The sequence below is a fragment of the Protopterus annectens genome, chromosome 8.part0 (genome assembly GCF_019279795.1).
Source record: "Protopterus annectens isolate FY-2018-M chromosome 8.part0, PAN1.0, whole genome shotgun sequence".
Classification (NCBI taxonomy): Eukaryota; Metazoa; Chordata; order Ceratodontiformes; family Protopteridae; genus Protopterus; species Protopterus annectens.
The window spans coordinates 946,690,898-946,717,888 of record NC_056741.1 but is presented as its reverse complement, the minus strand read 5'-3'; the positions used below and the strand labels follow the sequence as shown (position 1 = coordinate 946,717,888).

At 42.7% G+C, this 26,991-nt stretch overlaps 1 protein-coding gene across 6 annotated transcripts in view; it reads left to right on the top strand.

The window, feature by feature from the left end:
• Positions 1-26,991, top strand: part of LOC122809174 (phosphatidylinositol 4-kinase beta-like) — an 845,265-nt gene that overhangs the window by 705,221 nt on the left and 113,053 nt on the right. For all 6 annotated transcript variants that reach the window (XM_044080472.1, XM_044080469.1, XM_044080470.1 and 3 more), the window contains one exon: positions 22,339-22,462. In XM_044080472.1, coding sequence (XP_043936407.1) covers positions 22,339-22,462 — 124 coding nt within the window. The remainder of the gene's footprint in view (positions 1-22,338; positions 22,463-26,991) is intronic.

Sequence of the window (26,991 nt, the reverse complement as noted above, 5' to 3'; positions counted from 1 at the left end):
TAACAGTCATTGGTGAATTTTGATAACCAGAGACCTGGGACATTGGCTTTTAAATCAGAGGAATAAATTACCAAATAAGAAAACCCAGCACTGAGCCTTGAGGAACTCCACTTATGATATTTTTCCTTTCAGACGTGGCATCTGTAACTTTAATGACTTTTTTTCCAGCAACCATTTTGCTATCAACCTTATTATATATGAAATTATGCTTAGGTTCACTAGTGTGTCAATGCTGCCTGTGCAGGAGATCATTTTGAATGCCTTGGCCAGGTCCAAGTATGCCTTGTCTACTGCATAACCTCCATCAACTGCTTGAGTTACCCTTTCAGAGAAGTTTACAGTGTTAAGAGGGCATGGTCCACATTTGTCAAAGCCAAGTTGATTTGGATCCAAAGCAAATAGATCATCCCTGTCTAGATTTATGAAGTCAGAAATACTGTATTCCTTGGCTTCATTAACAAGGATGGTAAACCAATGGGTCTTTAATTACCAGGATCGCTGATCTGACCTCCCTTCTGAAGGGTCATCATGATAGCTGTTCCCCAGGCTTCATGGATGTAGCCCATTGTAAGACTCAAGTTAAAGTTGTTTAATAAAGGTTCTGATAAGTCATACTTTGTGCTAATCAAGTGTCCTGGTATAATATCAGGACCGATGGATGTAGTTTCTCTTGTTTTAAAAACTTGCTACGGCTTGTTCCATAGAGATCTTTGGCAGTTCAGGGACTGAGGAATCAGGGTAATAGTTGCAATGGCTGTGAGATGAAATTCGCACTGTTTGTTAGCTACAACAACAGCTATTCTTTGAGATTAGGATGGGTGATGGTATTGTGAATCAGTTCAGAGAAGATGTGTGTTATTTCTTAGCATTGTGATATAGTTAAAGAAGGATTTGTAATTATTTTTGATATCAGTGGCTATTCTGAGTTCATGATCAATTCCTTGCCACTGTGGTAGCCAGATACTAGGCAGTTAGTTGTCAGACTATTATTAGCTAAGAAGGGGAATATGTTACCCCCACCTAAAGAAAATATCACTAGATGACTGACTTCTTGGTGCTTTGATGATAGAGATTTCCATTGCCACAAAATCTCAGATGTGACTGTCTTAGGCCTTGAGATAACTGAAATGTACAAAGTCCCAGCCACAGCTCGCACAATGCCTGAAGCTTGTAGGCTGCCTAATGGGCAGGCAGTGTTGTGTGGTCAGCCTACTAATGAAATTAATAATTCTCATAATTCAATTTCCAAGATCTTTAAATCCCCTTTCATTGTTGGTAGCTCTATGCCTCAGGGCACTGGGGCTCCTTATGTGAGGTGTACCATATGTGGGTCCTGAGTGGACCTTGGGAACACAATTGAACCAGTGTGCAGATTGCCTTTCTTCTCTAGAAGTGTGCTGCAAGCATTTTTCATAATGGCTTTTTACACCAACTAATAGCCAGCCCTTTTGTCCCCCTTTTGTCACCATGGATACCTTGGCTGTATGATGGGAGGTTTTATCATCAGAAGTGGACTGTCCTAGTTGTGTGGTCACAGCTAGAGGCCAGTAATACACATCATTGTCCTAGAGATGTAGGAAGGCATTTCTTATGTTGCAAGTATTTCAGAATCCCCTTCCTTGTGAAGCAGTTGCCATCGAGCACTACAGCATATTAAATATGTGGGTCTATATCATATTGTCGAACTCTTAAAAGTTCAAACATCATATAGTCGACACCATATGATCAAACTTTTAAAAGTTTGAACGTTTCAACGGAGATCTCTGTACATTGTGGAATGGGAACATTTCCCTTTTCTGCACTGTAGTGCAATCTCGGAGTTAGTATATGTAAAGAGCGGGGGATGTGGGGGGGTGCAGGGGTGCTTGCTCCCTTCTTAAACCGTTCAGGTAGGTTTGTTCTTTGGTTTATTTATTTTTTATTATTTTCAAACTTTTAAAATTTCGATCATATTGTGTCGACCATATGATGTTCGAACTTTTAAAAATTCGATTATGTAATATAGACACGATTATGTGATATAGCAGTAAGCACTGGGGAGGCACACTCTTACTGCCTTTGTCAAGAAGCAGTATTATTGTGGGAATGGCTTGTGTCCTTCCATTTGCTTTCTGATCACAGCCCATATTCCTGTAAATTCCAACTTGTTAGTGAACGGTATCATGCATTTCTCTGTTATGTCCGAACTCTTTGACTGGCACTGTGTAGTAAGAAGTATTGTCTTCTGTTTTTATTTATTATTAAATATTTTTAAACCTTTCAACTGTGGCTGTTTTGTGTAGAGATGATTTAAGCTCTAGAGTACATTGCATGTATATAGTGATACTCCAGTAGTCTTGCTGCTCAGTCACATTTACTATTTGGATGACAATATTGCACACTAACAATTGGATACCCTTTAATAAGGGCTTTATTAGAATTTGATGGCAGTGATTTCTACCTTATAGCCTGGCAGAGAAGGGAGCACAGCTGGAGAATCTGTGCCAGCCTTCCCCAGGAGTATCTGTGTGTTTGTATATAACTCATATCTGAAAGTGTGTGTGTGTGTGTGTGTGTGTGTGTGTGTGTGTGTGTGTGTGTGTGTGTGTGTGTGTGTGTGTGTGTGTGTGTCAGCTACTCGAGCAGGGACACAAAGCACTGGTTGGACAGAGAGGGTGCTGGGGGTTTTAGCTTGACCACTAGGTTGAGATCTGGACCCTATAGCTGTGAAAGTGGGAAGTCTTATTGGGGATCTGGAGAGAAAGGGAGAAACCAGCCCCAGACTGTCTGTGATGTCTGTGTGCTCTTAAGGGAAATTGTACTTACTTTGTGCATATTTGTTATCCTTCCCAATGTGGACGCCCCTCACTGGTGTTAGTGGTGAGTACTGAGATTCCTTGATTGCTGGGCCAGTGCATGGGTGCCACGTATTAATTGTTTGGCAGTGGTGGGATATCCACACCACATATTAATTGGTTGGCACATACTAAATGGCTTGTAGGATGTGGATAATGAATTCCTGTAGCTTGTTTACAGTAATCACTTAAGGTGTTTTTCTACTCTAAATCAGCCACACAGTGAATATTCAGAGTTCAGATCACAACTGTTTTATTCCTTTTTTTAGTTTATTTAGTCAGGGAGAGCAGGCAGGCATGTCAGCAGAGGCGTATGGAAAGCTGACAAGGAGCCAGTTGGTTGAGATGTGCCAGGCTAAAGGACTGGTGCAGGGAAACCTGACTAAGGCAGACATGATTGCAGCTTTGGTCACAGCTGCATCAGAAAACAGCAACCAGGAGGATGATCAGACTGGCCGTGGAGATGTACAACACCCAGGTAATGGGCAGAGGACTTAAAAATCCATCTGGAGCTAAAGAGACTTGAGTTGGAGGCCAGGCATTTGGAAATGGAAGCTGTGTAAAAGGAGCAACAGAGGCAGCATGAAAAGGAGATGCTGACTCTTCCCCGGAGTCATGGAGGTAACGGGGAAGGGAGTAACTGGACAGCAAAAGCACAAAAGATCACTAAATTTCTTCCGCAGTTTATAGAGAGAGATAATTTTGATAGTTTCATTCATATGTTTAAGAGGGTATGTAAACAGTATGATGTTGACCATGGGCTCTGGGTATGGTTCCTGACCTCCCTACTCCATGGCAAAGTTGTAACTATTTTGTCCAAAATGTCTGATGTTGACTGTTTTTATTATACTGCTGTTAAGAATTGCTTGTTAGAATTTTTTAAGCTAACACCTGAAACTTATAGGAAAAAGTTTTGTGAGCATAGATGCAAGGCAGATGAAAGTGTATGTGAATATGTTGCTGAACTGAGCACTTAAGTTCATAGGTGGGTGGGTGGATGTCAGATCACCACTTTTGAAGGACTGGCAGACCTTTTGGTGAGGGAACAAGCCCTTAGCACTTTGCCTGAGAACATAAGGATCTGGTTAGCTGATAGGCAATGTGCTACTTCAGAGGAGTTGGGGAAGAAGGGAGACCTATACCTAGCAAGCAGGGCATCTCTGCACAGGAAAGGGACCCCCCCAGTACTGCTCATGGGTCTAAAGAAACCCATGGTGGGCAGCCCAGACTGCCCAACAGAATCTGCCAGTAGCAGGGGAAACCACTAGTCCAGGTACATGTCCAGGACCTAGGGTTAAATGTTTTGAATGCAACCAGTGGGGCCATGTGGCATACAAATGTCCATGGAGGCAAGGGGGGAACAAAAGGTGAGAGAGCCAGTAAGTGGGAAAGACAAAATGCCAATAGTTGGTGGTCTTGAGACAACAGAGGTACTGAACTACCATCCTGCAGATGTCCTGATAGGGAAAGATTTGGATGAGGCAGTACCATATGCTTATGCAGTTATACGCAGTCAGGCTAGGAGACAAGCATGTGGGCCTGGTAGCCTGAGGGAGACCCAGACAGACCTCATACTTGCAGCCAGGACTGGTGAGGTGGTTACTTCAGGGAGGAAGCTACACTGTAGCAGTGAGACTGAAGGTGAACCACAGCTGCTTGTGGGTACTAATGTTCCCTTGGACAGTGTGACTGCAAAGGTAGAGGTGAGTAGTAGTACCCAGGCTGACAGTGAGGCACCACTGTCAGAGGATGCCAGACTTCCTGTGGAAGGGGAGCTGAGGGGGTTACAAAGAGAGAGAGTTGAGACAGGCTCAGCTCTCATACCCTACATTGCAAGGCCTGAGAGAGGTAGCTAGTGAGGGACCTGATTCTCAAAGGAAGGGGAATATGTATACTGGGACAAAGGGTTACTGTACAGAGACTGGACCCCTGAGGGAGGGCTAGAAGGTGAGAGAATACAGCAGTTGGTAGTGCCTAGAGCCTACTATCTGGGGCTTCTAGCCATAGCCCATGATATTCCCTTTGTGGGTCATATGGACATAAAATGTTCAAAGAGACGTATTATGCAGAACTTGTATTGGCCTGGAATTTCCAGAGATGTAACAGGGTACTGTAGGACCTGTGAGCAGTGCCAAAAGGTGGGCAAGGCAGGAGACAAGGTGAGAGCTCCATTGATGCCTTTGCCTGTGATTGAGAAGCCATTTCAGAGGGTAGCTGTGGATATTGTGGGGCCTCTGAGTACCCCAAGTTCCACAGAGAAAAAGTATATCCTAGTGGTAGTAGATTATGCTACAAGATATCCTGAGGCAGTGGCTTTGTCCTCTATTGAGGCAGAAAAGGTGGCAAATGCTTTGTTAGAGATTTTCAGCAGGGTAGGTTTCCCAAAAGAAATACTGACTGACAGAGGTGACAATTTCATGTCAGACCTGCTGGCTTGTCTATGGAAGTATTGTGGGGAGAAGTACCTGAAGACCACCCCTACCATCCCCAGACTAATGGTCTTGTTGAGAGGTTAAACTCTACACTCAGGTCCATGTTACGGGCATTAGCAGACCAGTTTAAGAGGGAGTGGGACAAATATTTGCCCCATCTGTTATTTGCTTACAGAGAGGTTCCCCAGGAATCCACAGATTTTTCACCCTTTGAATTGCTGTATGGGCATAGGGTGAAGGAACCTCTAGATTTAATTTGAGATGAGTGAGAAGGTGAGTGTGAATCTCACAAGGAGTCTGTTGTGGCATATGTCCTAAACCTCGGGACAAGGCTCAGAGAACTCGTGGACTTGGCCCAGGAGAACCTGGCAGAAGCCTAACAACAGAAAAAGGTATGGTATGACAGGAATGCTCGAGCTAGAAAGTATGCTGTTGGGCAGCAGGTAATGGTTCTCATTCCTGTCAGACACAACAAGCTGCAAGTAGCTTGGGAGGGACCCTACAAGATGGCAAGAAAGGTAAGTGATATTAACTACATGGTAGGACTACTAGGCAGGAGCACAAGTTGTACCATGTTAACATTATGAAACCATACCATGATAAGGAGGCCCTTGTGCTGAGTATTTGCAGTGGATTGCAGGAGGAGTCTGAGGAAGATCTGGTGACTGATCCCCCTCATTGAGGCTCAGACTGACACCTCAGTGGAAGGGGTAGCAATGTCCCAGCAACTATGTCCTACCCAGGTTTGAGAAATCTGAACAGTGTTACAGGAGTTTGGAGGCATGTTCACTGGAAACCAGGGTGGACTCACCTGGTGCTGCACCAGGTGGATACAGGACCCCAAAGGCCTATTAGGCAGGCCCCTTGTAGGGTCCCTGAGAGAGTCAAACAGACTCTGAGGGAGGAGATACAGGAGATGTTGGAACTAGGGGTAATTCAAGAATCCAACAGTCCCTGGGCCTCCCCAGTGGTGCTGGTGCCAAAGAAGGATGGCAGCACCAGGTTCTGTGTGGACGACAGGAAATTAAATAGTCACACAGAGGCAGATGCTTACCCTATGCCTAGGACAAATGCCCTAGAGCAGCTGGGTGGGGCTAAGTATCTTACAACCATTGATCTTACCAAGAGTTACTGGCAGGTGCCCTTGACTCCCAGTGCTAAAGAGAAGTCAGCCTTTGTGACTCCTTTTGGCTTGTATGAGTTCACAAAGATGCCCTTTGGGATGAAAAATGCCCCAGTGACTTTCTAGAGGCTGGTAGATCACATCCTAGCAGGAGCAGGAGGGTTTGCCCTTGTTTACCAAGATGATATTGCCATCTACAACCATTCTTGACAAGCGCACCTTCAACATGTCAGGGAGTTGCTGTGCAGACTACAGAAGGCTAGGGATGACCATTAAGCTGAGCAAATGTCAGGTGTGTATGGCAGAGATCTCCTACCTAGGACATAGAGTGGAGAGTGGGGAGTGGTAAGATCAGGCCAGAACCTGCCAAAGTAGAAGCCATTCAGGCATGACCTGCACCTGTTACCAAAAAGCAGGTGAGGGCATTCTTAGGGACAGCAGGGTACTACAGAAAGTTTGTCCCCAGTTATAGTACCTTAGCTGCTCCCCTCACAGACCTAACAAGGAAAAAAGGCCAGGTAAGGTAGTGTGGACCCCAGCATGTGAGCAGGCATTCCAGAAGCTTAAAGAAGCTTTGGGAGGACCCCCCTGTGTTAGCCAGTCCAGATTACAGTAAAGAATTTGTTGTGCAGGTGGATGCGTCAAACCATGGGGTGGGGGTTGTACTTAGCCAGATTTCTTTAGAGGGAGAAGAGCACCCAGTGGTTTATCTCAGCCGTAGGCTCCAACCCAGGGAGGAATGCTATGCAGCTGTAGAAAAGGAATGTCTAGCCATAGTGTGGGCACTGCAGAAACTTCAGCCTTATCTATATGGAAGAAAATTCACTGTAGTTACAGACCACAATCCCCTAACATGGTTACACAGAGCCAGCCAGCAAAATGCCAAGTTGCTAAGATGGAGCCTAGGGTTACAAGAATATGACATGTCAGTGCAGAGCACCACAGTGGGATTAGCAATGCCAACACAGATGGGCTCTCAAGACAGGTAGTGGTGTAAGGCATACTCAGACCTAATCCTAATGTATTTTATTGTTGTAGCTTCCTGACAAGGTGCAAGATCAAAAGGGCTGCTAAACTCTGAATTTCTGTTAGTCTACGAACCAGAGAAAAAATGATGTAATCTGAAATGAGTCAGTAGTACTGTGTTATCAATTTAAGGACAGAGAGAGAGAGACTCAGAACATTTTGCATTTGTTTTCAGAACTGACAACACTCACCAGCTCTTTGCCTTGTAAGTAGGATATTTATGTAGAACAGTGACTTCTCTTAGATAAGAATTTAGTCAGATTTAGTCTAGCTGTTTTCTGTATTGATGTCAGAACTTTTCTACTGTCTTATTTTAAACATTTCCCTGTGATGTCTGAACTTTTGACTAGCACTGTGTAGTAAGAAGTATTGTCTTGTGTTTTTATTATGTATTATTAAATATTTTTAAACCTTTCAACTGTGGCTGTTTTGTGTAGAGATAATTTAAGCTTTAGAATACATTGCATGTATATAGTGGTACTGTATAAAGTCACTCCAGTAGTCTTGCTGCTCAGTCACACTTACTATTTGGATAAAAACATTGCACAGTAATAATTGAACACCCTTTAGTAAGGGACTTATTAGTAGTTGATATTAGTGGTTGGTGGCAGTGATTTCTACCTTATAGGCTGGCAGAGAAGGGGGCATAGCTGGAGAACCTGTGCCAGCCTTCCCCATGAGTGTCTGTATGTTTGTATATAACTCATATCTTAAAATGTGTGTGTGTCAGCTACTTGGGCAGGGACACGAAGCACTGGTTGGACAAAGAGGGTGCTGGGGGTTTTAGCTTGACCACTAGGCTGAGATCTGGACCCTATAGCTGTGCCAGTGGGGAGTCTTATTGGGGATCTGGAGAGAAAGGTAGAAGCCAACCTAGACTGACTGTGATCTCTGTGTGCTCTTAAGGGAAATTGTACTTACTGTGGGTGTATTTGTTATCCTTCCCAACGTGGATGCCCCTCACTGGTGTTAGTGGTGAGGATTGAGGCTCCTTGATTGCTGGGCCAGTGCATGGGCATCACAGCTTTTTACACAAACTAATAGCCAGCCCTTTTGTCCTTCCTAATTCCCCAGTGGCTGTCACCATGGATACCTTGGCTGTATGATGGGATGTTTTATCATCAGAAATGGACTGTCCAAGTTGTGTGGTCACAGCTAGAGGCCAGTATACACATCATTGTCTTAGAAATGTAGAAGGGTATTTCTTATGTTGCAAGTATTTCAGAATCCCCTTCCTTGTGAAGCAATTGCCATCGAGCACTACAACATATTGATTATGTGATATAGCAGTAAGCACTGGGGAGGCACATTCTTACTACCCTTTTCAAGAAGAAGTAATATTGTGGGAATGGCTTGTGTCCATCCAGTCGCTTTCTGATCACAGCCTATATTCCTGTAAAAGCCAACTCTTTAGTGAATCATCTCATTACATGCCTGCTGATGCCGCAGAAGTATTCCCTCAGCAGGCATGTTGTGAAAGATCTCTTTCATCCATACGAGAAGCTTTGCTGTGACCTTTTTGAAAGCTTGCCCAGCACCAAGTGCATCAATGAGTTATGGCTGATTGCCCCACTGGATCAGCAGCCCAAGGACATCCTTATCCAGGGGTGGCCTCTGGCTTTTCTTGTTCTTTCCCTTGATTCCTAGAGTTTTGCAGAAAGTCCAGCCAAAGAATGCCGCTGTCATATTCTTTGGCCTTGTATCCTGAGGAACCCCTCAGATTTAGACCATTCAAAATCCTCCCCACTCACCCATCTGTGAAGCCTCATTCAAACCTTATTGCCCTCAGACTGACCATTTGGTATCTATAGTTCTGATTACAGCCATAGTCCCAACCTTGACTGATAGTGTAGTCTGTATCCTGGTGACTGCCCTGCTGCCATTATGAAAAGAAGGTTCAAAGACAAATGGACATGTTCTTCAGTATAGGCACTGGAGAGAGAGGCTGGATACCTGCTGTGTGCCAGTTCCTGTAGTTCTGGACTACTTTTGCTGATATATTTGTTTCAGGGCTAAGCTCTTCTACCATTAAGTTTGCAGCTGTTTTTAAGTTCCTTCTGGGCAGTCTGAATTCCTCCTTAGCCTTCCTTAAAGTTTGCGAAACATTTTAAAACCAAATCTGTTCCACCACGAGTTTTAAATTTCATACTGCAGCAGTTGACCTGGCTTTCTGTTAAACAGGTTCAAGGACAGAATTGAAGTTTCTATCCTGGAAAAGCATTTTTCTTGGGGCAGGTATTATGGCCAGCCATATTTTTAAACTTCAGGCCTTGCTTTGTATTGAATTTTCCATGAAGACAAGGCAGTATTACATATTTGTTATTCTTTCATTCCTAAAGTCACTGCTGAGGCTAATATTAAATTAACATCTGCTCATTTTTCCCTGAACTGCTAGAACAGAGATGAATATCTGCTCCATTATTTAGATATTCATAAACCACAATAGTTCTAACTTTACTGATAAAGATGTTGAGGAAAGTCACACAGTTAATCATCTCTTTTGCAAATTAAGAAGGTCAGAAAATCTTTATGGCAAGGTTATCCAGAAGGCTGTCAGGCTGTGTTAAGTTTGTTTATGAGAAACAAGGAAAATCTTTAGCAGGAAAGCCTGCTGTCTAGCCTTGCAAAAATGACTTAAACCAGAGCTCTCCACACCTACACCTACTAACCTGGCCCTGCTATATTCCCTCTTCAACTGTTATAGACAGACCAAGATTATTCCTGGGACCATGAACCGTCAGTTTCCCTCCTTTTCTTCTACCAGCCTGCTTGACATGGATCTACTGAGGCAGTGTAGCAACTACATGTACACTGACACCCCCCTACTTCTAAATCATTCCTGTAACACTTGTGAGATACACCTACATTATGAATCTGGAATCACAGCTCTCTCGTGCAATAGATAGCAATACAGAGCGGGTTATCAGCCCACCTATCACAACTCCTACTCACAGCATTAACATAGACCAACATATGTGGAGGCACTCACAAAAACATCTACCTAAACAACAGAGACCTCCAAAACACATACATACTAAACCAACCAGAACACCCAAAGCACACAATACACATAATGACACAAGCACAGGTGTCTCACCATCAAAGCCCATAAGGCACTGCACATCCACTCCAACTATTTTAGTCATAGGTGATGATAGTGAGACACACAGATGTTCCCCTTACCGGGGTAAACAAGGAGAAAGTCACAGTCAGCTGTCTTTCTGGTACCAGGATTTGTCAGATCACGCAAGCACTCAAGTCTCTCAACAAGTACCATTATGATTCGGTCATAGTACATGTTGGTGTGAACGACTTGAGATGTACCTCCCTGGACTACATGAGGAGAGACATGATTGAGCTCTCTGATTATGTGTCACAGGTAGGTATGTCCCTAGCCTTGACCAGCATATTACCCTCAACTAGGATGATACCACAATATAAACGGAAAATCATTGACTTCAATAATTGGCTTACTTTCTGGTGTCATTCTAAGGAGCTCCAGTTTCTGTCAGCCTGGGTTGACATGATCAATAGACCTCAATGCTTTGCCAGAGGTGGCCTTTGTCTATTACCCCTGGGATTTCGGCTACTGGCAAAGGATCTTGCCACCCCCATAGTGCCTTTTTTAGGCAGTGTCACAAGGACAAAATTCCGGACGTAAAAAATTCATCAGAAAACAACCTCAAGGTTATGCTGCCAAACGCTAGGAGTCTTAGCGTGAAACTGCACTCACTGGAAGCAGTTTTCACCTTGGAAGACGCTGACATGTGTGCAGTCATAGAGACTTGGTTCAAGGCAGTGGAGAGCACCCCAGCCATACCAGGTTACACCTTCTACCACACATTCAGACCATGAACGGAAGGCATGAAAACTAAAGGAGGTGGTGTATCAATATTCATTAAAGATAAATACACCTTCAGATTGGTTAAACAGTATGATTCTCTGGAGACACTTCAGGTACAACTATCTGTTGGTAGGACACCTATTCAAGTCATTGCCAGCTACAGGACCCCCTCCATGAATCAAGACACAGACTCTGCCTACTTGGATCTACTGAAATCCATCAAGATACATCCAAACACCATGGTTCTTGGTGATTTTAATTACCCATCCACTGACTGGGTAAATTACTCATGCTCAAACTCACTTACCCAAAGGTTCTTCAAGGTCATTAACTCCAGTGCCCTGGACCAGCAGGTGGACACTCCAACTAGGGGTGCCAACATCTTGGATTTGGTGCTTACCAATATGGGGGACCACTGTAGCACCCCCATGGTGAGATCTTCCCCTGACCACAAATCATTCTCATTCAAAATAACTATCACCCCCCCCCCCCAGCAGTAACTAAACTTAAAAAACTTCTCCAAAGCAGATTATATCCTTCTAAGTAATGGTATAAATAACTTCACTGCACCTCCGCCCTCAGATGTTACTGGCAACTATGCCGAGTCCTACACCAATGCTTTTTACAAACACCTGTATAACTGCATTGACGCAGCCATATCAGACATGACAAAAACAAGCTCTACAAGGAAGAGCAAACCTGCCTGGTGGACAACTACCATTAACAGACTTTACAATAAGAGGAAGAAATTGTTGTCCTAAAGTAAGAGGGAGTGTGTCCTAAGCTTAAACAAACAAATAACTATGAATCCAAATTAGCGTCCTCAACTAAGGACAACCATAAGGTGTTCTTTAGTTACATCCATAGCCTAAAAGGTAAGACCCAGATTTGCGCCAAACTGGTAGTTAATTCTACCACATACACTCAGCCTTTGGACATAGCAAACCTGTTAGCCAACAGGTTCTTTGAAAACTTAACTCCCCTGTCACCACCACACATACCCCATGACATTCCTTCCACCTGTCCCCCACCTTGTATCTCTAGAGAGCAGGTCATAAATGCCCTTTCTAAGGCCCAAAACACAGCATCTACAGGACCTAATATCATCCCAGGCTGCATCCTACACGGGCTGCAACAAGAAATAACAACACCATTGGGTAGTCCTTTTAATCATCATGTAAGCACCAGCTGAATGGAAAACGGCCACTGTTATCCCCCGTGCACAAGGGCGGTGCTTCTACTGACCCCGGGAACTATAGACCTATTAGCCTGACTAGCCTTATGTGTAAGTCCATGGAGTGAATCATCATGAGCCTTATCAACAAAAATGTAGGTAATCTCCAAACACATGACCCTTCTCAAGAAGAATTCAAGGTATTCAGCATCTGTCATATGGGATTGTCTGAAATCACTGTCACTTTACTCCATTTCATACAGACTACTCCGAGGTAATCTGTGCCTTGCATATAAGGCAATCTCTGACTCTGTTTTATTGAAAATGCTGCATATCTGTAAGTCCAATGGCTCACAGGTTACTCGTTATAAAGACCTTAACCTGGTATGTGACATAAGTAGAACATGCTGGAGGGGCAGGTTTGTCTCCCAGAGGTTATCACATCTGTGGACTAGGCTCCCAATTCATGTCAAGCAGAGCACCTCTTTGCCCCTCTTCAAGCACAATCTTGACGATTGGATGGGTAACTGTAAATTCACCCCGGGGGTTCCACCTGTGTCTTGGACAGGGGCAATAGGTGTTGATTGTGGAAACAAGGACAGAACTTGGCTAGGCTTATAAGAGCCATAGGTGCATTAGCCTAGCAACTCCCTAGCCTGAAACATGTATATGCATGTATATGCATTGTACCTTAATTTGGATCTTAGAAGTCTTTTAGCGTCATTCTGATAAGGTGTATTCTCTGTATGCAGCTAATCAAGCATCTAATTGGCTCAACTTGTGAAAGTAAAAGCCTTTAAACCATCACCTTGCTGTGGTTTTGATAGTTTTAACAGTTCTAAGAATTATTTTGAGACACCAACAAATCTAATCACCAAACCTTATTTGCATATCCCATATTTCCTGCATGTTTCACAAGTATCCCTCCCCCTCAGTAAGTCTTTTTCTAAACATCATTTGTCGTAATACCCTGCATTCTGCAAGTCATTTCAGTCTGCCAATTTTATCTTTTCCATAGACCTTGGTATATATCTGCCTAGTTTTCTTTGCCTCTTTCTCAACCATGTGGCCCATGGAAAAAGGCTACACCTGTTTTAGTTTCTTGCATCTTTGGTTGAAATCCTTCTTTCTACAGGCTTTTTCATTTGTCTAAACATTAGCCATTTCCACTGTCTGATATCAAACTTCCAGTCAGAATATTTCATCTTCCCTACTAACATTGCCTGCGTTCATCCAGTGGTGTCAAGTCACATCTGACTTCTGTGGTGACCTCATGAACAGACACAGATATCCACTGGGTTTACCTTCATATTGTTGAAGCACACATGTGTGAGGGCAGATGTGCGAAAGTATGATTTCAAAAGTTGGGAATGTCGACGCTGAATTGTTGAACTCACAACTGAGCGAATGCGAGTGTGCATTCGCTCATGTGAATTTGGCAATTCGAAGTGTAGATTGCAATACAGTGGGGAACAGAATGTGTACCCCTTCCCTCACTATAGTCCGATCTCCAGATTAGTATATTAAATTAGCAGGGGGGCATGGGGGCTTGCCCCCCCCCCCGCAAGATGGTGTTTGGAGACATCCGGAAATGTCGGGCGTTTCGAAAACATTCCACATTCCTGGAATGTTGAATTCGTTGATCAGCACTTTCACTGTTTTAAACATTCGAAAGTGCATTTTCTGGCTATGAGTCAAATATTTTCCTGCTCGCATATTTTGTTTGCGACCTTGTAAAGGTAAACCACATCCACTAACTTTATTGGGCAAGTAAGGAATGGAAGTAGATTTTCCAGACCTTTCTTCTTTAACACTGCTTACCATCAGAAAAGCACTTCCAGTACTCACCATCATCTTGGTTTGGGCCATACACCAAAACAACTAACACATTGTCCTCTTCAGCTTTCATCATATCACCCCTTTCACTTCTTCTGTCCACATTCTTACAACTCTCTGTACCCATTGTAACTGCAGCAAAATAACTTCTCCAACTCCCCATTTTTTTTCAACCTCCTCCACCTTATTACTTTTCCTGCACAATTTTCAAGTTTCTTCCTTCCTTCCTTCCTTCCATCTTAAGCTTGGTTTCTTTCTCTTTTTCTGTTGGTGTCAAAGACTGCCTTGGCAGCATAAAGGAATAAAGCCCCAGCAATGTCCCAGGTAACCAGGTTCAATTAGCAACTTAGTGCCTGATAACACAGGCATGGAGGATGAGCATGTCGGTCCTGGGAGAGGGGTGGGCCACATTTTCAAATACATCATTGCATTATATTCCTGACAGGGGCTGGAGTCATGTGGGGGTTATTGTATTGTACTATAGGGAAGCATGCCCCATGCATATAGCACATGTGGAGTTGAAGCCTCTGAAACACTGTTAAACCCCACTGCATGCCAGTCCTTAGGAACAGAAGAAGAGTACACAAGGAGTGGAGTGTTAAGTTAAACCGCTCTCTAGCACAATATCATGCTGCTGCCCTCAGCTTCTTTGATATCACTAGTCCAGAACTGGTCAGGGTAGGCTAATGCAGCTTTAATCCACCTAGTCAATAAGGAAAGGTCCTGGGAGCAGCCCGTGGTCAGCTGTGGTGATGGAAAAGGTGTGAAAAAATGATTTGTAACCCTTGTCTTCAGCCTTGCCGAAATTCACCCCTTTGCTATACAGTTATTTAATCCCCCCCACATACACATGTTCCATGTAACCACCCCTTTTGCCCTCTTCATTCTTCATAGCCTGCAGCTGCTCCATTGAGTCTAGTCATAAAGCCCCTTGGGTATTCCAGGATATGAGATTCTCCCTCCCAACCTGCAGATTACTTAGGAGTGCCTCCCCCTAGTCGACTGTCAGATAAAGAGCTGAGTCACTACTTTCTCCAGTACTACACCCAATCATCTCCCTTTACAGAACTTATCTACCAGAACTGCACTGACATAAACCTCAAACTTGGCCAGTCCCCATGCCTCCCTAAATGCACAGTCCCCGCCTTTCCTAACCCATGTACTTGTTTAGTAGGAAACAGCACATAGTAGTACAGACATTGCAAACAGTAGTAAAAGGTTGAGTCTGCAGTTAATCATTCTGTCATCAGTGCTCTACCCCAGTAATCAAAATGTAAATAAATAAACAAATAAATAAGAAAGAAAACAGTATACTGCATGTCAATTTATGACGCCTATCACCTATGCATTTCAAGAATACAAATGAATACAACTTAATTAAGCCTTTGTGCCTCAATCTAACACTGCAAAATTGTAGTGCTACAGTATTATTATGTTGCTTGGTCTTCATGGACTTGCAGACAAAAAGCATGGTTGACTAATGAAATCCTTTTTTGTCAGCAGTTATTGTTTTGCCATTTCATTGCTTGGAACACAAATAAGAAGAACAGTGCATCAATGCACATTCCTCCATCTAATTTAACAAGTATGTAGCAGTATAAAATTTCAGGAGGGGGAATTAAAATGAAATGACCATCCATTCCAAGGGTAGTTTTATGCAAGTTAATAACTGTCATGTGACATAACATTTCTTATGAACATATGTATGAATAATGGTCTTGGGAAGTAGCCCATTCTTCCATCACTAACAGGATCAGTATGTGTATAAAATATTAAAGAATAGTTTCCTTTTGTTCCACAGCATTCTCTGATTTTTAAGTTCTACTTTATGGCCTCCACATGTGTTGTTAGTATGGAATATGACTGTGCTGTCCTAGGACATATTTTTATAGTGAAACACAGCGAGTACAAAATACCAGAGATCCATGTGGCCACACAACCAACATGCTGCTAGCAGAAATAGGCAAATCAAACTAAAAACTAAACCCTGCATATAATGCAGTGGTCACCAGAGGGCCATCTCCTTCATAGTGCTGCTGAAGCAGCATACATGCTGTGATGCCACCACTGCCACCAATATGTGATGTTTCCATGCTGGGCCAGTAATCAAAGAGCCTGAATCATCACCACTGACACTGGAGAGGGACGTTCAAGTGGAATGCAAATGGATACACTCAGTATTTCCAAATGCAGACCTCTCTGCATAATGCACAATTTCCCTTAAGGGCACACAGAGCATACACTCAGCCCGGGGTCTGGGTGTCTCTGTCTGTCTCCGTCCAGGTTCCCAGTAAGACTCCCTATTGGTACAGATGCAGAGTAAGTCTTCAGCCAAATGCCCAAGCCAAGTCCTTCACCACTCTCTGTGAAACCAGTGCTTCGTGTCCCTGCTCCAAGTAGCTGACACGCACACACACACACACACACACACACACACACACACATTCTTTGAGATTTGATTTACACAGACACACGCACACACACACGCACACACACACACACACACACACACACACACACACACACACACACACACACACACCTCTGGGAAAGGCTGACACAGGTTTACTAGCTTTCCCCCTTCTGCCCAGACTATAAGGTAGTTATCACTGCCACCAAGCAGTACAAAGCCAGCTACCTAAGGCTATTGCAAGGGTACCCAGTTATACTGAGTGAAATTAATATTAATACAAATGGTAATGTTGACCAAACAGCCAAGCTTTCAGGAGTGGCCAGAGTTATCATCAAATAAATATATGCAAATACTCTCAAAGCTTAAATGTTTTCTAAAAAGACCAGCCACACTGAACAGGTTTAAATATATTTAATAATAAATAAAAAAAACTTGAAAATACTAAATATCTATTTAAAGTAAACACCAGTGTTTCACTCACAGGGAATATTAAAAATAACACCGTTGAAAAGTTTCACACAGTTCCAGACTAAAATAATTACTGTTCCCTGGTTAAGTTACTTACTGAACAGAGCAAGGCAAGATGATTTGGTTGAGTGGTCCTTGTCAGATCCAAGACAGAATATAGACTGCTGAGAGCAATTTCCTACTAATATCTATATATTATTTCAGAGTTGCTTACACAATGACATCACATCTGGTCATCTGACTCTGTTTCCCACACTCACTAACACTAGAAGCTGACAGGAATTTAGCGCCTACATGTAACCATACACACAGACAGAGCTTTGCTCAGATGTGGGGCAGCTGCTAAAAGTAATAAAACCATAAAACCATTTCACTCTTCCTACAGGAGCTGCAACCTATTCTCTAGCACAGACATTGTGTCTCTGGTTCCTTTCAAAACTATGGGATAACATCTTTATGGCTTAACCCATAAAGTAATTTAATTTCAGATATATTGTAAAGATATATTGTAATTGCTGCAGTTGGATTATGCTGCAGTTGGATTATGATTAACCTCTGCTCTGCCAGTATCCTCTGTTGAAACATATACATTTAATTCAGTTATAATAATGCATGTACATTTCTTTGCTTTCCAGCAAGAAGCAATGTTGATACATTTTAACACAAGCAATTTTTCAAATACATTTTTAAATACAAGCATCTGTGCAAATTAGTGTGATACACAAATGACATGTAATTCTTTACAAAATTCCAGCTATCTTTGCTGGCATATGTTATACATCCACTGCCCACTTCTCCTGGCATGGCTGGCAGTACCTCCTGTTGTCACACATGCATCCCCCTTATTTTCATTCCTGGAAAGCAGTATATGCATGAAACTGCTGCGACTGTAAAATGTAAGTGGACAGGTGTGATAAAACCACAGGGACAAAAAGGATAATACCGTAGGTAAATTAGGAAGATGCAGTACCCTAGGAAGAGAGTGCAGCTGGGAGTACAACCTGTCATCTAGCAACAGAGCATATGTCAAGTAGAAAAGACCCCAGGGAGCACACATGTATAGTTGCAGTGTCATAACAGTTACTCACAGTAGTGGAGAAGATTTTGTAAAGACCACCTCCCCTACCAGCATGCACTGGATGTCATGGCCTGCATGGCTACCATCATAAAGAAGAATTGAAGGAGTGGACAGTGCACAGGAAGGACATAGCCAGCCATGTCATTCAGGAAAATATGGACAAAGTGGAGTAGGATATCATGGTGGAAGTGTCATGCAGATCCAGCCTACAATGCTCAGTGCTAGAGAGACATCAGAGAGGGAGGGCCATCCATCCACAACTATGAACCAACCTGATGGATGTCGGTACAGAGGTCCACTGTCTAGAATGTGGACGACCCCTACAAGTCACACCTCATTCTGCAAAATGGAACATTCTCCACAAAGGCAGATATGTACCACAAACTTTACATGCTATAAGGCATTGTCAGCATTGCTATCATGAATGAACAGTTAGCCCCCCCCCCCCTGTACTGTGTCTGAAGACATGTCATGGAGGTTGTGTATGCAGCTGTATAGACAGTCCTAATGGAGATGGTGGAAGAAGGTGGGCATGCCCTGGCACCACTGTATGTACAGACAGATTTTGAGGAAGTCGCTATCCATGCTGGCAGGGGTGCATTCCTGAAGGCTCTTTAAGGGCTGCTTGTTTCCTCTACGGACATAGTATGTGGAAAGTATTTCCGAGGAACTGTCTGGGCCCACTGTATGGTATCTACTCATCCTGATGTACATTCTAGTGGAGGATGTGATTTTTTTTTTCATTCCTGGATATGTGGTTTCTGCTTTCCTGTATGGTTGGGGAGACAGTTCAGTCATATTCCTTACACATCAGTGTATCCCTGGGTACATTAAGAGAAAAGGATCTCACACAGGCAAGGTCAGGTGGCTACCCTCTACATACCTACTTTGGTTGTGGAATGAAAGTGAACTGGTGCTTCAGATGTGTCTTGCGCCAAAAACCAGGTCCTAAACATGGTATTGATAGCTAAGGATACACCTGGGAATGGCAGCTGTATTTCCTGATCTATTTACTATCCTACAGTAAGAATAGAACCTGACAGACACGTGATAGGCATATTTGCTCAGAAGAATGCCACTGACATCAAGGAGGTAGGCTGCTGTGGTTAGGGAACATAACCTAATGCCCATTCTATAGAACCAAGTGGGCAAGACTAACATGGAGTACCTGCAGGCAATCCCCCATCCAGTTCTGCTGCTTATGAAACCCTGCACTTCAGTACCTCTTCAGTCACCCCATCCATTTCCGTTACTATTTAAAATGAATACTGTGCATATAACATATCAGTTGTTATTCATTATGCGCTTGTCCTGCTCCAACGTCCCCATTGTAGTCACATTCTTAACATTGCCATTGCAGTGAACCACCATGTTGAACCTATTGTCTAATGGCCCCAGAATGTGTTTGGCTTTATCAAGCCATTGCTAGCACCTCCATGACAATTTGTTTCTTCAGCACTATTTTACTGTCTTTAGCACTGTTGTAAGATGTTGTGCCCTGCACCAATATAGCTATATTCTGTTAGCTCTTCAGCTGCCACAGGCACTGACAACCATCCTGCTACTTCTACAACTTCTGTACCTTTTGCAGCTGCCATTATATACAAATGATGAGACAAACAAATGCTCTTCCTTTTACACAATAGTCACAATATCAGCACCACTCCCCCCACCTCCATTCTAGCTTATCTCAGAGTCATTACTTCCACTCCATTTACTCTGTCACTCCAGCAGTCTCCTGGCTATACAACATTCTGTTTGCTTCTCTTCAAAGAGTAACATATCAGGTCACAATCAGAGCCATCACTCACAGACCTTGATTAGTTACTAGTATTGCTCCATCTTCTTACCTCAGCACTAATGGTTTCAACCTTCACCCTGTGCTCCATCATTTCACATATAGGTCCCCACTTCCCTCTTTCCCTGCAAATGTTACAACTTAGTAGTATGTCAACATGCTCAGCCATTGTTTGTTGATCTGTGTTATAGGTACCTTTCTGTTTTATAGGTTCCTTTACTCCCTCCATCTAAATCAACAACTCTTTGATCAAAACTCGCCCCCATACTTTTGCCAGATGTCTCACTGAGACTGGCTGTTAGAGGGATTCTTCCTTTCTTCCATTCTCTTTTGTTTCTCTTTTTTTTCCATTTTGATTATGTAGTTGGAGAATCTAATCACTTAGCTGCTGTTTTTTGTGTTCCTTATTTCCATTAGTTCCACCTGGCTGTAAATAGGAATAGTATTTTCTGTACAAGCCGCTTATGCTTTTAAATCAAAAACTTTTTAGCGTCCACCATGGGTGAAAGGGTCCTTCTCCTGTCTGTCCATACAGCTACCACTGTAGCAAGGTATTGCACTAGCTTAAAGTGCCAGACAAGCTCTGTATAATCATGTTCTTTTTTATTCAACAAAAATAAGTTTTCTACTGCTTTCACCATCTGCTTCTCTGTTAGCTATCCCACATTTATCTGAGCAGAATTAAATAGACAAAATTTTGCTCTGTATGCATGGAATTTGATAATTAAATAGTGGGGTTTCCTGCCTAGGAGATGTGCAGTTCCTACTTTGATCACACTATCAAGCTTATACCTTTTGCTTTCCCTACCGGCTGAGCCAGCAGTCTTAAAGAAAAAAAATGCATCCCCTACTTTATGCCTTTTAGTGAGGAACTGTACCAAGCAAACATTTTCATGTTGGGCCCTTTTTTGACCCATATGCCTTTTAGGGTGACTCTTATCAAGAATTCTTGTATGCTTCCCATCTGCCCCTTCAGCACTAGCATATGTTCAGTAGACTTTTATGTATGTATAGCTAATTCATCTGTAAAACTCTGTGCCATGCCTAAACATATAGTTTATTTTGGCTTCAGTACAGGCATTCTTTTTCACTGGCCCCTCCATTTTAGTGTTAAATCCAAACAATCAAGTTTTAACATTGAGTAGCAGAAACTAATCCAAAAGACCATTGGATGACAAAAAGTTCTATGCTTTCTTCCACTTTAGTCCACTGATTGAATGGAAGACGAGCACTTTACACCTCAGAAATGTGTTTTACAATGGCTCCTTCCTGGAAATATATGCTCATCATTAAACAGTCACTTATTAAGTCAGAAGTGGCCATCCAAACTTCACAGTAAAGATTTCTACTCTTTCTTTCATATTAATCCACAATTCTTATGGAGAAATTGCTATTTTAACTATACTGTTTACTTCCAGAAGACAAGCATATGGGCTCTAACCACTGAGATGCAGTCATCTTCTTTGGGCTCTGCACCGCTGTCTTCCCTCAGATATGTGGTATAATGGTTAATGCTTATTGTTGCTGCAGATTAGGTTGATTTGCAAGTTGCTTTTCTGTAGAAATCTCTTTTGAATGCAGAGCAGAATAGATTTGGGAATTAAACACGATATAGTTTAAGGCTATGAGATGAGAAGTAATTGTTCTTGTGATATTTACTTTATTGCTCTGTAGCTGCAGCCTTTGACTTTATTAGACTTGTATGGCTTAGTTTTTGTTTGCTCTTTTGGATCCTTTATAAGTTCATCAAGTTTCAGAGCACCCTAATGTGCATGGTAAAGCATATTTTGCAAAATTTAAAATACATGTGGTGGTTTTATTTTAAGCTGCATAACCACTGCGGTGGTGGTGCTGCAGTAGCATTGTCACCTCACAGTTAGACGTTGCCCGTTCGATTCTCAGAGCGTCATCTGTGTGGCGACATGCGTGAATGGGCGTTCCTTCATTGAAGGTTGTGCGTTAGGCCTGGCAAGCCAGCACATAAAAATCTACTGCCAATCATTAGCGGACCAGAGTTCCGCTGTGGCGACCCCTAACCGGGAAAAGCCGAAAGGCACAACAACAACTTATGAACCATAAGAAGAAATGAAATCTAAACAGTACTGTAGACTGACTTGGCTTCACCCTCATTTTTGTCCACTGTAGTTGGGTGGGGAGAATACAGATGCTTACAGGATGCTGAGTCAACATCTTTAAGGAGATTAGCAAAAAGGAATATCAAAGGGTAGACATGCAAGAACTGAGAAGATAAATTACTTCTGTAGGTTTTATTCAGCCACCTTATTTTTTTTCCTGTTTTTTTTTTTCCTTAGGAGGATCAGAGAAGGTTCCCCTTATGGCCACCTTCCCAACTGGCGCCTGTTGTCTGTGATTGTAAAGTGCGGTGATGACCTCCGACAGGAATTGCTTGCATATCAGGTCCTCAAACAGCTGCAGGTATTTTTTTAAAGTTCTTACAATATGTACTTAGTGGCGACACTGGTGAATGGAGCATTACATTCAGGGCTATCCATTTTTTTTTTCGGACTTGATGCACGAGTTTCTCTGTCTGAGAAGGGTGTGTCAATTCTTCTACACTTTATACATTCCCCTGGTCATTTCACATGTATGTCTGTTTAGCATTCTTGAAATCCTAGTTACCTGAACCTCTAGCTGTAGTATTTCTAACTGTGCTATTTCTTTATGAAGCACCTTGTACTTGCTGTTGGCCTGCATTTGAAGTTTCATAATAAGGGATAAATACCTGGGCAGGTAATAATTTCCAGATATGCTGCTTTGTGTGAAGGAAAAGTAGTAGATAGTTACGAAGTTCAGCATTTGTGCTTCACTGGTAATTGTGTGTTAAGTGTAATTGTGAATGATTCCTATGTGGAATCCTAAACAGGTATTTTCTGAAGGTGGCAGAAGCTCAAAGGTTTCAACCAAATGATTTGACAAGCACAAATGAAGGGTGAGTTTATCAGAATAATTGTGAAACTTAAACTGAGAGGTCCACTAAAGTTTTTAGATTTGGTCATACAGAAAAGCCTCTAACAGTTCAGAATAATGCCACACAAGTAAAACTACTTTTCCATAGAGATAAGCTCTCATCTTGATCAAGTTTCTTCGTATGAATGTTAATGCAGTAATTGAAGTAGGACTGTTTAATACCTAGTCACGGTGATTTTGTATATAACAGGTCTGAAGCAACAGATACAATGTTGACAATTCTTCTTGATGGGTTCAGTACTTCAGTTCTTCCTCTCCACCATTCTTATTCTGCAGGTTTACTCAGATGATCCTAGGCTCAGGCTGCATATAGTCAGTGCTGGTGCCTGTGCTGGCATTCCATGTCAGTTCTGCAAATATATCTGCCCCCTCCCCCTTTTTTTACATCTTAGTTTGGTTGTTGAGCCTGATGCGTGGTATTGAAAAGTTTGTACTTTCATTGCATTGGACACAAGTAAGCTAGGTATCACTATGTGAAGACCTGCACCATCATTGGTTGTGTTTTCTTACAGAGGAGAAAGATGTCTGTTACTAGCACTGCCAGAAGAAATAAAGCACCAGAGGTTACACCTCAGTCTAGCTGTTCTGGAGTAAAGTAGGTTAAATAATGTATGCTTCCCAAGTCATACAGGCTTGTCATCAGCAAATGTGGTCTTGAGTCTGCAGTAATCATTCATCTCTGTGGGACAATAGTGCTCTCAGAGGAGGCGGAACACCTCAGAGCAATGTATTCTCAGGTAGTGACACCTTCCAGAGCCCAGCTAGCTAAATAAAGCTAAGGACAGTTTTCCTGATGGTAGGGAGACCAGGCCACAGGTAGGGGACATTCGGAAGTAAGACCTGCCTTCACTGCATCTTCTACCTACCCAACCGTTTCAGCAAAGTCTGGCCCAAGTAGAGGTGAGTCACGGAATTAGCTTGTGCCAGGATTCACAGCTTAAGACCAAGACATCAAGCAGATTTTTGCTGTCTTGTGAGAGCTTCTGTAATGGGCATGAAATTGGGTGTTGGAGTGTGTGGCATGATGTCACTATGTCTAGTACAAGTACATCTTTCATGATGCTCATTGCAGGCATACCCTGTCACTATGTTTCCATGTCACCTAACATCCAGTGCAGATCATTTGCACAGTCACCCTTGCATTCTGGAGCATTTCTCCCCGGGCCTCCGCTGAAAACAGGCTCTGTGGAACCTAGTCGGACTTTCCCAGTCAACAAATGTTAAATAAATAATAAATAAAATAAATAAATGTCACCATGTGCAGCTCTTGTTCAGAGGAGAAGTACAGCATGAGTCATCCTCCCTCTCAGACTTGCATGTGAAGTTGGAAGAGCCTAGATAGGTTCATAGGTTCATAGATTAGTACTAGGTTAAGTGCCCTTGTGGGCCATTTTTAAGCCCCAGCCCCCCATGTGAGAATCAAACCCTGCACCTTGTGTCTGTAAGGTAAACATCTTAACCATTATGCCAACCTCCCACCATCAGTTTTGAGACTTACAGAGGCAGTGAAACCTTGTCTTCCTTTGGTGAAAAATTGAGGCTCATAAGGTCCACTGCACATCGGTTATGCTACTTGAGGAACCTGGAAACACCCTGAGTCTTCAGTGCAACCCCTAACAAGGAAGGCAACCTTAACTATATCCACCCCCCCAAACCCCAATCACAGTGGGTAGAGTCTTTCAACGGGTATCTTGGATCTGATTTGCTTTGATATTTCTTTGGTCCAGCACACATTCTAAGGCCAACATTTTTGTAACCCTTCCTCAGACAAAGTCCAAGGTTTTAGGCAGGCATCATTAGAGACCGTCTTTGGGGCTGAAGACCTCATTTTTTTGCATCTCTCATAAGTAGTACTTCTTAGTAAAGCACAGTAGAAAAAAGCTGCCAGACCTCCTGTATGGATGCATTTTTTCAGCAAACCGTGGTCTAATAAGACTGTTGAATCAAACAGGCTTTTGTACTACCCTTTCATTGGAGGGGCACACACACCCCTTATCTAATATAATTTAATCAGAGATCACAAAACGCTGAAGTATGTTATTAAATTGTTAGGAAGAACCTGTTGGATTGTCAAGGCATAACCATAGTCTGATAAAGACTATGGTTTTCTAAAAAGTGACAGTTGACCAGATCCCAAAGTAATTACAGTCTACAGCTTCAAAATGGTCTTTCATGTGACATGCATTAATTTAACTTTGTGGTGAAGTCCACAGGCTTAGAAATATGTATCACTGTAGGATGGCATTGGTGATACTATCATCTGTCATAGAAGAGCTTAAGGACATCATCTTGGGTGCCCTGATTAAGGAGGAAAGGCTGTTTGGCCAGGCTTCCATTACCATGGAGAGTGACTACTTTAAGAGGAAGCATGCTCCCTATGATGGGATGACATCTGCGATCACAGTTTGCTTCCTCCTTCTTCTGGACCCAGACCAACCTTAAATATATTCTTGGAGAGGGTCACTGTAACAGTAAAACATGGCATTTAGATTTGTTTCCTTCCCTAAACAGAATTTGTATTAGTATACAGTGTGAGGAACCAATGCAGTTGACATAAGTACTGATGAAGGACAGTGGGAACTTCTTATAAAGCCACATCTCTGTTCCGAGCTCACTCCAGTTCTTCTCAGTCTTTCATAGTGTTGTAGATCCCTGATTTTACTATGCAGTGTTATCACTATATTTTAACCATTTCGGTCTCTTTCTGTCCACTGTCCTTTTTCAATTATTGTGTTGGAGTCTTTGCTCTGTACATACAAAGATTAATAGGTTCATAGGTGGTTTCTAGGCTAACTACACCAGGGACTATTTTAAGCATAACGTTGTTTGTATTTGATAGTTTTTATTTTAAGGGGTATGTGTAGGCTTGGGCGTGCGTGGCCAACCATTTACAGGCTGCTTCTGTTTACTAGAGATATGTAGGTGCCAGAGCAGGGATAAATTTCTGATTCCTTATACACAGGTCCAAGTTACACTTGAATTGGAAGTCTGTGCTTCACATGGATGGGAAGCCTGTTTCAGAGAAGGGGTAGTTCCTGAGACCCATACCTGTCCCTCCAGCATGTCTTGTTTGTTACAGATGAGGTTTAGCTCCCTAGATAAAGTGAAAAGCATCAAAATTACTCTGTGAATGTGCAACAGGTCCATCGGAGCAGGCTGAAAAGATGCTTTGTAGGCCAAGCATAAATGGTCTCGCAACAGTCTTTAGGAGACAGAGTACAGAAACAAGATTTTGAGGCAGTCTGTGTAAGATGTGTTGTTTATGCCCTGTATTCTTTTTGTGAAGAAAGGAACCTTTGAGGATGTTTCAGTTGTTGCACATGCCTGATCAGGTACATACCGAAGGGGGTATTGTACTCAAGGACTGGTCTGATGAGTGCTTAGTCCAGTGGAACAGTGACACCTTGGACCTAGATACCATACCATTGCTTATAAGTTGCACAATGTAAGATGATTTCCTTACTGCTGTAGATCCATGATGGTCAAAAGCCAGGTTACTTTCCATTTGCATTCCCAAATTCCTGACCACTAGATGTACTTTTAGGGTGTATTATCAGTGCGGTAGTTTCCAGGTCCCTCTTCCCAAAGGATATGATTATAGATTTCTTGGCATTGAATTTTAGACCAAGGCTGTGGCACCAGTTATTGGTCTGTGTCAGGCCTTCTTGGAAGGTTTTTGTGTCTTTGGAGAATTCTATGACTGCTCCTAGTTTGCAATCATCTGCAAACCTGGTCATTCAGAGGCCCTTGATATCGGCCTTGACTTCATAGAAATAGGTACCAAAAAAGTAGCATCCTCAACACTGAGTCTTGAGGAACTCCACTAGTGACTGGCCTTTCTCTAATGGTAGACTCCCAATCCTAACATCTTCAGTCCTATCTTTGAGCCAGTTGGCTCCCCAGTGGGTAACATAGAGGTTTATAGCTAATTTTGTCAGTTCGTTTACAGTGTCAAGTGTATTGTTTTGAATGTTTTG